At 39.9% G+C, this 11,700-nt stretch overlaps 1 protein-coding gene across 1 annotated transcript; it reads left to right on the top strand.

The window, feature by feature from the left end:
- The first annotated feature begins 597 nt into the window (after window positions 1-597).
- Window positions 598-8,903, top strand: LOC140205986 (prostaglandin G/H synthase 2-like). Its single transcript, XM_072273961.1, has 10 exons — window positions 598-762; window positions 1,062-1,178; window positions 1,299-1,442; window positions 1,786-1,929; window positions 3,150-3,331; window positions 4,657-4,740; window positions 4,892-5,138; window positions 5,352-5,638; window positions 5,931-6,078; window positions 6,455-8,903. Exons 1-10 carry the CDS (start codon window positions 612-614, stop codon window positions 6,856-6,858), a joined length of 1,908 nt encoding a protein of 635 aa, XP_072130062.1. The 5' UTR covers window positions 598-611; the 3' UTR covers window positions 6,859-8,903.
- The last annotated feature ends 2,797 nt before the right edge of the window (window positions 8,904-11,700 follow it).

The raw sequence follows: 11,700 nt of genomic DNA, 5'->3' as shown, positions 1-11,700 counted from the left end.
TAACGTGGGAAGGGGTGTAGTCCGGATCGGAACCAGAAAAGTGAAATACTGTACATTGAAATGTCCAACAAGCTGGTCCGTTTCTGTGGATAAATAGAAGTCGCGGAAGGGCACTAAACTAATAATAATAAAAGCTGCATGTCTGTTCAGCAGCTCATAACTGTGAGTTTCCAGCGTAGGACAAAATTTACAGGATCGCCACCTTTTAGTAAGGGAAACAACGGGGTCGAGTAAAGTACCTTGTTTCGGCAACAGCTGAAGTGCTCTCTTCACTTTAGGATACATGGGCGGGCTGTACATGTACAGTATCTCGCATGGACAACGACTAATACACTTCTAAAGGCGATATTGTTTTCCACAAAATGCATGCGGTTGGAAGGAAATTGTTTTAATGGAATAAATGAGGAAATTATGATCACTGCCACAATTAACGAACAAATGAGAGATTTATGGTAACTTTAGAAGTGGTGACGGCAACTTACTGCACACCAGTACAGTATTGAACAATTCTCAAGGGGGAAGTCAGAAGGGGTGGGAAGGAGGGCACGGCCTCGGATTCAATTATGTTGATGAAACGCCATTCTGATGAACGTGCTCTGAGTCACTTCTGAATGGGTTTAAAAGATGGAGGAAACACTGGGGGAGCAGAATCAGAACAAGACTCGAAGAGAAAGATGACGTTTGGAGTCTGCAGTGCACTGAGTAAGCGGTCAGTGCTGGCGATCCTCCTCGTCGCCGGGCTGCTCTCCCTCGGCCAAGCAGGTAAGGCGAACTTCTCTCGCCATGGCAAGTTTGGCAGCGGCCGTGCGGCAGTTGTCCGGATCGCAGGGGATATTATTGCCCCCCTTTTCGGTTTCTGCCCGTGATTTTGTAAACCTTACACTGGCGTCGGATTTGGGTCTGGATAATAATACAACTCTCAAGTTTAGAGGCGCCGCATGAAACTAATTGTTGCTGCCAAGGGTATGTTGTACAGTTGCGGTTCGAATCGTGAACGAGTAATAATCACAGACCTGTTCCCAAGCCTCACTTTATTTCGTGTCCTTCCCTTCACCCCACAGCCAACCCTTGCTGTTCCAACCCGTGCCAGAACCGAGGAGAATGCAGCACAGTGGGCTTAGATGGCTATGAATGCGATTGCACCCGTACCGGATTTTATGGACAGAACTGCACCACGCGTAAGTGAAACAACCCGCTGGCAAGCTTTTACCGTGCCTTTTTTTCCTCAGCACTTTCACATCGAAAGTGAAGCCCATTTTAAGAAATGTTTTTTTTTCTCTCTCTCTCCCTTCAAACAGCCGAGTTCTGGACTTGGGTGAAACTCAGCCTGAAACCCAGCCCGAACACCGTGCACTACATTCTGACCCACTATCCTGGCGTATGGAAAATAGTCAATCAGATCCCCTTCCTAAGAGACACGATCATGCGTTACGTCTTAATATGTAAGTAAAACGAATCATGCTGTTCATTGGCTTTAATTTGATTCTAGGCGATTTATTATTAAATGCAATGAGTAAATGTACTCAATGGACGTGAAATTGCATTAACAGTACAGTTCAACAGTGGCTAGTCGGACAGGGTGAGAATTCCTTATGGGCGAGATACGGGCTTGACCTGTTCAGAGCAAATAGGGAAATTAAAGGATTTTGTCAGGAGTAGGAAAAACTAGAATGTTTTTCCTTTTTGATTCATTGAAGTAATTGCTTACTTGCATGTTATTTGCAGACTATATATATTTTTTTTTGTTGCCGCTGTTAATAAAATTCTTTCTCCCCCAAAAAACAGCCAGATCTCATTTGATTGACAGTCCTCCTACCTATAATTCAAAGTATGACTACAAAAGCTGGGAAGCCTATGCTAATATTTCCTACTACACGAGAAATCTCCCTCCAACTCCACAAGACTGCCCAACTCCAATGGGAGTAGTTGGTAAGTTGATAATATTAGAGTAAAGCAGCACATTTCTTTGCAACACCGTCTCTCACCATCTGCACTGTATTACCCACTTCTGCTCCTCTCTTGTCAGATTCTCCAAGTCTTGGTATTAAATAGGTAGTCACGTAATTGGTGTGTTGAAGAAGATTGTATGGAGCTTGGCTGATATCAAAGTAGAATATTTTAAGAAACAATAACTTCTAGTAATTCCACTTTAATGTAACGACTGCTTTGGAACAATGGAGTGGGATTTTAAATGTGAAGAAGAGGCATTTCCATTAATCTGATTGTTTGTGAAGGCCACAATGGAATTCAATGGAGACTCCAATATGAGAGTAAATAGTTGAAGCCAATAATCTGCTGATTTGTTACCATCATTTAATTTGCAACCCCATCTTGTTTTCCTGAAACTTTGCATAGTGTCTTTAGGGAAGTAGATGTTGAGGAGAAAAAATATAAACATTTGCAAGAATGAATGTATACATAATTTCTCATCTGATCCCGTTGATAATGTGAGCTTCTTAGAACTTAAGTCTCTGCCCAAGGTTTTGTGGCTAGCTGTCAATATTTGTGTGAAAATCTTGCGTGGGGGCTTAAAGCTGCCATAAAACAGAATTGTTGGTGAGATTGTACTGTGAGATTGTCTGTAACCAAATATTTTATCCATTGAAATAAACAGATGAAAGAAATATATGACATTTATTTACTTATTTAGCAATCCAGCCTTTCTGACCCTTTGAGCCACGCTGCCCCAGCAACCTCACAACTCCAATTAACCCCAACCAAATGAGGGGATAATTTACAATGACCAACTAACCTGCCTGGTACAGGTTTGGACTGTTGGGGGAAGACAGAGCACCCGGGGAAACCCCACACATTCCACAGGGAGGACATAGACTCCTTACAAAATGGCACTGGAATTGAACTCTTAACTCTGGAATGCCCCGAGCCATAATATTGCTGCACTAACCGCTATGCTACTATGGTGCCCATGTTCTTATGGCTTGCAGTTAACCAGTGGAAATTCACTGCAACTTGCTTTTAAGTTTGCAACCTTTTGTGGCTAGAAATGTATTCAAGAGTGATGCTGCCTGTTTCAGTGTTCCTACGGACATTCCCTAGATATATTTCATTACTTGGGGTGTGAAAGAAATTTCACCGCACTTTGTGTAGTTGATTCCATTTTACAGATTTGCATCTCTGTTCTATCACAGGAAAGAAAACACTGCCTGACTCCAAGTATTTAGCAGAAAGGTTCCTCCTGAGGAAGAAGTTTGTGCCTGATCCCCAAAGGACTAATATGATGTTTGCCTTCTTTGCTCAACATTTCACTCATCAGTTTTTTAAGACAGATGAGAGCCGGGGCCCTGAATTCACAAAGGGACTGGGACATGGCGTAAGTACAAATCATGTAACTCAGCTGTTTTTGAATAAATCAAAACAAAATAAACCATAATTCTACTTTTGTACTATAAATTGGCATTCCATGTTGAAGAGAACTTTGATTCAAAATAAGAGTGGCAGAAAATGAAGCTGGTATTCTTGCCCTGAGAATGATTCACTATTCAGTAAGGCTATGACTGATCCATTCTCAGCCACAATGACACTCTCTCTCCCGCTCAAATTCCCTTGAGTCTCTTGTGGTTTTAACTGGCAATCACCATCATGGCTTGTTTTCAGTCATTGCCTCCACAGTTCCCTTGAAGATTTTAGAGATTTGCTACTCTTTGAGTGAAGAAATTCTTCCTCATATCTGTATGAAACAGATGACCCCTTATCTTGAGCTTATGTCCTCTAATTCTAGGTACCCTCTTAGCATTTATCCTGTCAAAATAGCCCCCCCCAACTCAGAATATTATATCCTACAATAAAATCACCTCTCTTCTTTTTTTTCAATAATTGTAGGCCAAACTGGTTCAACCTTTCTCCTTGTCTATGCACTGCTTCGAATGTAAACACAACCTCCCTTAAATATGGAGACCAAAACTGTACATAGTATTCTTGGTTCAGTCATGCCAGTGTCTGGCAAAATTTCTTCAAATCCTCAACACTTCCTTACTTGTCTCTCCATCCCCCTTGCAAATGTCAACATTCTATTGGTATTCCAAGTTACCTGTTGCATTTTCACACTTTATATGCTACGTAGCAGACCTTCAGATCATTTATACCACAACATTATGTAGCCTTAGACTCTTTAAATAATAATTAGATTCTTTATTCTTTCCGCTAATATGGATACCCTCATATTTTACTTCATTTGTTATTACTTGCCCATTCATTTGATGTATCTTCTATCCCTTTAGAGGCTCTTTGTTTTCTCATAATTTGATGCACAAACCTTGCATCATCAACAAAGTCAACTACTACTCAGTCTCCTCATGCCTTTAACGTATGTTGTAAATAGCCCAGGTCCCAGTACTGATCTCTGTAGCATTCGACTGGTACTGACTATCATTCGAAAAATGACCAATTTATCCCAGTTTTGTTTTCTGTCACTTAGCTGCCCCTCATTCATGACAACACATTACTCCTATTTTGTGTGGTAGCCTTCTATGTGACACCTTACTGAATGCCTTCTGAAATCCAAAAACATGACATTAATGGCTTTCCTTTTTGCTACATCCACAAAGAGCTCTAGTAGATTCTCCTTCCATGAACTATCTTGACTCTGCTTCCTTGTCTTCCTGACATAGTAATGGTTTACATTTTTCTATTATACAGGTTGACCTAAGTAATATATATGGAGAAACCTTGGACCAACAACACCAATTGAGACTATTTACAGATGGGAAACTCAAGTATCAGGTAGGCTTTAACCAGACCGTGTTATTATATATTGCTATGGCATAATCATACCTGCATGTTCAGTGTCAAATTACTATTTTGGCATTTGGTCTCAGGGAATTTTGGATGCAGCCTAATAGAAATCTAAACTTATCTGCAATTTCTCTTACAGATTATAAATGGAGAAGTCTATCCTCCCACAGTTAAAGAAGCACCAGTAAAGATGATATATCCTCCTCATGTCCCAGAGCACTTGCAGTTCGCAGTGGGACAGGAATTCTTTGGCCTGGTCCCAGGTTTGATGATGTATGCAACAATTTGGCTGCGGGAACATAACCGAGTCTGTGATGTGTTGAAAGTAGAGCACCCGGAGTGGGACGATGAGCAGCTTTTCCAGACTACCAGACTGATACTGATAGGTGAGTGGATCCATCATAGCCAACTCTCCTTCAAGCAAGCTTTGAACTTTGGAATACATGCACACCAAGATCATCAGGAGAAAATGCTAGAATACCACAGAGGGAAAAGTTATTTCACTTCTGGAGTTTCATTTGAATAAAATAGTTCCTTATTTTTTAAAAAAGCTGTTTTTTTAAAAATAAATAGTGAAACTATCTTATTGGCTCTAACAGGAGAGACAATCAAAATCGTAATTGAGGATTATGTGCAGCATCTGAGTGGTTATCACTTCAAATTGAAATTTGATCCAGAGTTGCTCTTCAACCAGCAATTCCAGTATAGTAACCGGATTGCATCAGAGTTCAACACTCTCTATCACTGGCACCCTTTGATGCCTGATACCTTCAATATTGAGGACAAAGCCTACGCCTACCATGAATTCCTCTTCAATAACTCAGTGCTGCTGAAGCATGGTATCTCCAACATGGTGGCTTCATTCACCAAGCAAATTGCTGGTAGGGTAAGTATCAGCTTATTTTCTGTTTGTTTCATAACGATTCAATAAACAGTAAGTAGTTTATTTGTAATGCTACAGGTATGAAATGGACATGTCAGTAAAATTTAATGATTAGTAGATTAAACATATGTAATTCTCCATATCAGTTCTTATAGAAACATTACTAAATGTTATTTTGTTAGAAAGGAATGATATTGAAGATCAATTAGAATAAAAACTTACACCATTAAGCAGAAAAATTACTGGATTCATGACTTGGGAAACTTTAAAATTAATGATCCAGGTCTTTCTACAGGTTGCTGGAGGCAGAAATCTGAATGGAGCATTATTAAAAGTGGCAATCTCTACCATCGAGCATACTCGACAGATGCGATACAAGTCCCTGAATGAGTATCGAAAGCGATTTTCATTGAAGCCCTATGAGTCTTTTGAAGAGCTCACAGGTGAGTTCTTGAAATAGTCCCCTTAAACATTTCACCTTTCCCCCTTAACCCATGACCTTTAGTTCTAGTCTCATCCAACCTTGGTGGCTAAAGCCTGCTTGCATTTGCCCTATTGATACCCCTCATAATTTTGTATATTCCTATCAAATCTCTCCTTACTCTACGCTCAGAGAATAAAGTCCTAATCTATGCAACCTTTTCCTATAAACTCGGGTCCTCATGTCCTAGCAACATCCTTGTAAATTTTCTCTTGTTACGTGGTTATTTGTATTGTTAAAAAGTATATCAAGATTTTTTTACATAATGTGTCAAAAAGGCTGTTTATACTTGAATAGTAGTTGGTGTAACTTATTACAATATCTGTTTTATATTACAGGTGAAACAGAAATGGCATCTGAGCTGCAGGAGCTTTATGGGGATATTGATGCAATGGAAATGTATCCTGCTTTAATGATAGAGAAGCCAAGGCCTGGAGCCATATTTGGAGAAACTATGGTTGAGATGGGGGCTCCCTTCTCGTTGAAGGGCTTAATGGGAAATCTGATTTGCTCTCCAGAATATTGGAAACCTAGCACCTTTGGTGGCAAAGTTGGCTTTGACATTATAAACACTGCATCGCTGAGCAAGTTGGTCTGCAACAATCTAAAAGGGCCATGCCCAGTGGTATCATTCAGTGTTCCTCAGTCTGACTCCAGCAATGCAGGCTCAAACAACTCCAAGTCGCCCAGTCACGATGTTAATCCGCGTGCTCTCTTGAAAGAGCAGACAACAGAACTTTAAGTTTGTTTTTATTCAATAACTGTGCTGTCAAATGTCACCAGCGTTATGACGAAGGTGCTACAATTGGTCACAGCAGAAAAATTATGATTCAGGGTTTATGTTCTTGCTTTGACTTCCTCCTGCTGGATTACTTGTGACGATAGGGATCAGGTTTGAGTGTGATGTCCCTATCTGCTGAACAAGTGTTCCATTAACACATAGTGATAAGATTCTCATGTGAATAATGTACACTGATGTGACTTACTGGGAGGAAATCAGCACACCTGAAAGAAGGTAATTCATCCAGGTGGAGGAAAACATTGGCAGGAAAATTCAGAAAAAAGTCGATTCAGAGCCCCATATTTAATATTGACACAATGTCCGAACACAAACTGAAAAGACTTCTTTAGATTGTTCTTATTGTGGTCTCTGGAATCTTGAGCTTGAGTCTGAGCACAATGTGAATATGATTAAGACACCCTTCTTGCCTCTGCTGCTAAAACTCTGGCTATGTGTTATTTGATTGCCTCATTCTGCAAATATGAATGTAATTTCTATCCCTGGACCAGATCAGATATCAGAACTGTTCTGGTGCTAATCTCTGTTTGTGAGATAGACTTGTCATTTTGTTGACTTCAGCTTAAATACACCACTGCAGCAACTTCAGGGCATCTTAATATTGCTACAGCAGTAACTGAGCAGCAGTTATCAAACTAATGAATATACCTGCGACTCTTAGTGAATGTACATACAGCACTGTACAAAAGTCTTAGGCTCATATATATGGTTAGACTTTTGCACAGCACTGTAATTTGTCAATGTGGAGCAGAGAGCAAGTTTGTAAATCTGCTGGGAACAAAGGATCGTGAGGGTGGAGCTCTGTGGGAGGGGTGTGGATCAGGTGACAGAGGAGTGCCAGGGGTGGGGGGTGGTGTGGGTGCAGACACACCCAGCACTGAGTCACCAGACAAGTCATTTGATTCCAAACAGTTGATTTATTGATCATCACAGAATGTCTCTCTGGTGCTTCCCGCTCCCTGCCGCTCTCCTTTCCCCTTTTCCCAACCATAATTCCTCTCTCCCTGCCCCCTTCCCACTCTTAGTCCACAATAGAGATCCATATGAGAATCAGGTTTATCGTCAGTTACATATGTCATGAAGTTTGTATTTTTTTGCAGCACAGTAGAATACATAAAATTAGTACAGTACTTTGCAAAAGTCTCAATCATCCTAGCCGTATATATATATGTGCCTGAGACTTTTGTGCAGTACTGCATGTGGTTACCTAATGAGGATAGAATAGACTTTTCTCGTATCAGTCTTTCCACGGCCATATGGCTGATGAAACATAAATGCCTAACACATATCTGGTGCTTAGTACTTTTGGAAGGGCACTTTAGTATGACTGAACCTTAGCATTAAACTGGAGGTGTAAATGCCAATTGACTTCACAGGGCTTTAAAAGTTATTTATTATTTAATATTTTATTTATTTATGGAAAGCAAATGTAGTTTTTGTAAAACTGTATATTTTTGAGACAATGGAACAAAAATCTAGAATTTCTCTTTTTGCATTCCAAAATTTATATGTTAATTTTGAAATAGACAGGAATTTGGCAGATGAGAGGGAAAAACAAAATTTACATCTAAAATAGTTATGGATCTCTTATTTTGTAAAGAATTGATTGGACCTTTTGTACTTCATCACTTTTTATATTGCATGTATGGGTTATGATTGTTGAACAATGTGTATAATTTAATAATTCATGAAATAGGTAATTTTTTAAAACAATATTATAGCTGCTGTGCAGCAATTTTGTAATCAGCAAACATACCCTGTCAACAGAATTCCTCCTTTATGTACCAACAAAACAAAGTGGGTTACAAATTAAACCAAAAGTAATAAGATACAAAATTGTTCAGACCTTACAATGTGAGAATTATGCTCTGTCCATCTCTGCCAACTGACTTGATGTAATCTGCTGTAATTGAACATTATGTTTCAGAACAACCTCGAATCTTTACAAAATGTTCTTCCCATTAAACAAATACTGTTGACGGATTGCACTTTATTTGTGTTTTCTTTTATTTCAAAAAGATCAAGTTAGATAGTAATTAATTTAATTTAGAGATACATTATGGTAACAGGCTCTTCTGGCCCGAGTCTGTGCTACCCAGTTACATTTATGTGACCAATTAAGCTACTAACCCAGACATATTTGGAATGTGGGAGGAAACCGGAGCACCCAGAGGAAACCCGCGTGGTCATGGGGAGAATGTACAATTCCTTACTGACAGCAACAGATTTGAACTCTGGTCACTGGAGCTGTAATAGTTTCGCTAACCACAACTCTATGTGCCACCCTGAAAATGATGAAAAAATTATGAGCAAAATAGTTTCTGCCTCAGTGTCTTTTATATGGAGTTCAAGGTTACTTAGCTCTCTATTGGGATTTATTTGTCTTTGCTCTGGGACAGAGAAAAAGCAGACTGTTTTTCACTAAAGAATGACACCAGCCAAGAAGAGCAGAGAGCATAAAAACATTAACTCTCAGACCGACTTCAACTTCCATAGTTCCACAGCTCCACAGAAATGAAGCTAGCTAATGTGGATTATCTGTGAAAAATGGGAGATAAACAAAAACCCAGGAATCAAAGAACAGTTAGCTTTAAACTGATGAAAGGAAAGATAACAACATCTAAACTAAATACCCACAGAATATCTGGAAAAACATTCACAAACAAGACTAAATCAGCTTCATAAACCAGTAAGTTTCTTTTAGGAGATAATATTGGAACAAATGTTAATGAACATAGAGAAGACACCCAGTATCTTTTTCCGCAGGGTTGGAAAGTTTAATACTACATACATAAATATTTATTGGCAGGTGGAGTTTAGTCCAGGCAAGTACAGTGTGTAATGTTGCACTTTGGGATATAAAATGTAAAAGGAAAATGCACAGTTAATGGCAGGACCCTTAATGGTGTAGAGGGATCTTGGGGTTCCAAGTGCACAACTCCCTGAAAATAGCTGCACATTGTCAAGTTGGCAAGAAAATCTTATGGTAGGCATGCCTTCATTGGTTGAGGCCCTGAGTTCAAAGGTCAGCAAGCTTTATACAACTCTGCATCTGGAGTACCGCATTCAGTTCTCAATCCAGGAAGGGTTTGGAGAGTGTGCAGAAAAAATTTACCAGGATTTTACGTGGATGAGAGAGCATGTACTGTAAGGATAGATTGGATAAACTTCGGTTGTTTTCCCTGGAACGGCAGAGGCTGAAGGGAGACTGATGAAAGTTTATGAAGTTATGAGAAGCATAGATAAGAGTACAGTAGACAGCCAGGGGTAAAATGCCTTTTAATAGAGGATTCTCAGTGCATTTAAGGTAAGAAGGGGAGAATTCAAACGAGAAGTGCAGAGCAAATTTTTTATAGCGAGAGTGCTGGGTGTACAGAATGCACTGCCAGGAGTGATGATGGATGCAGAAATAGTGGAGGCATTTATGTGGCCCTTAGATGGAGACATTAATATGCAGAGAATAGTGGGATGTGGGCAGAAGGAATCAGTTTAATTAGGTGAGCATAACACTGTGGGCCGAAGGGCCTGTTCCGGCATCTGCAGAATCTTGTGTCTAGGGTCTGCTCCTGTGCTGTGCGAGTCTCCGATATATACTCTTACATGATTTTAGTTAGCATAGAAAAGACCTCACGGTGTTTTGCAGAAGCACTATCATTAAGCACTGCTAGTAATTCAGAGAAGGAATTATGTTGAAGAAAGATTATTATCATAGTGAGGTAAGTAGGTTTTAGTGGGGATGCTGGAGGTGGGGTGTGGTAGGGTGGCAGAGGGATTTCAAGAAGCTAGACCTCTGGTGATGCAAACATAGAAGTTTGTATGTTTGGGAGGTATTATAAAATGAGGGGGAGGGAGAAGGCTTAACATTAGATAAACTATATGTAGACGGAGAGAGAAAGGAGGTGCATCTGATGTCTGTTTAGAAACTGACTCTATGTATTCAAGATGGTGTTGCCAAAGGACGGTCCATAGATCAGAAAAAGTGTAGTGACTATGCTCATATCCCTGGCAGGCTCAGAGATAACAGAGTGGAGTGAAGGAAGAGTAACTTCATCTATAATTGGTTAGTTAAAGTAGAACAGTTAAAGTGCATTAATTTCTAGGATATGGGTGTTGCTGGAAATGCTAAGGGTTATTGTCCATTCTCAATTGACACTGAACTGAGGAGGTTGTTCAGAACCACTGATGGGACTAGAATCACATTTAGAAGGCAGAACCTGACATATTGAAGTCCTTTCTCAAAGAACAACAAACTGTGTGCTTGGAGCACTGTATAAACTTTTGACCTCCTTACTCAAGGAAGTAAATATTTTATTAGCAATGAATCAAAGTGAACATACAACATAACAGCACAGAACCTGGTCTCGTACTGCATTTTTAACCTACTGTAAGATCAATTTAACCCTTCACTCCCACATGGCCCTTCATGTTTGTATCATCAATGTGCCTTTCTAAGAGTCTATTAAATGACCCTAATATATCTGCTTCTAGCACCAACCCTGGCAGCATGTTCCATACATCCACCAACCTCTGTACAAAATACTTATCTTCTACATCCTGCTCCTACTGTCCTCCATACACCTTAAAACTAAGCTCCCTGGCACTGGCCGTTTCTGCCCTGGGAAAAAGTCTCTGGCTGTCCACTTGATCTATACCACTTATCATTTAGTACACTTCTATCATGCCACATCTCACCCTTTTTGCTCCAAAGAGAACCTATCCTCATAAGACATGCTCTCCAATCTGGGCGGCATCCTGATAAATCTCTTCTGTACCCTCAGTGAAGTT

Source organism: Mobula birostris, chromosome 12, assembly GCF_030028105.1.
Source record: "Mobula birostris isolate sMobBir1 chromosome 12, sMobBir1.hap1, whole genome shotgun sequence".
NCBI lineage: Eukaryota > Metazoa > Chordata > Chondrichthyes > Myliobatiformes > Myliobatidae > Mobula > Mobula birostris.
Note: the sequence above shows the minus strand (reverse complement) of the source record. Positions and strands in the feature narration are given on the sequence as shown.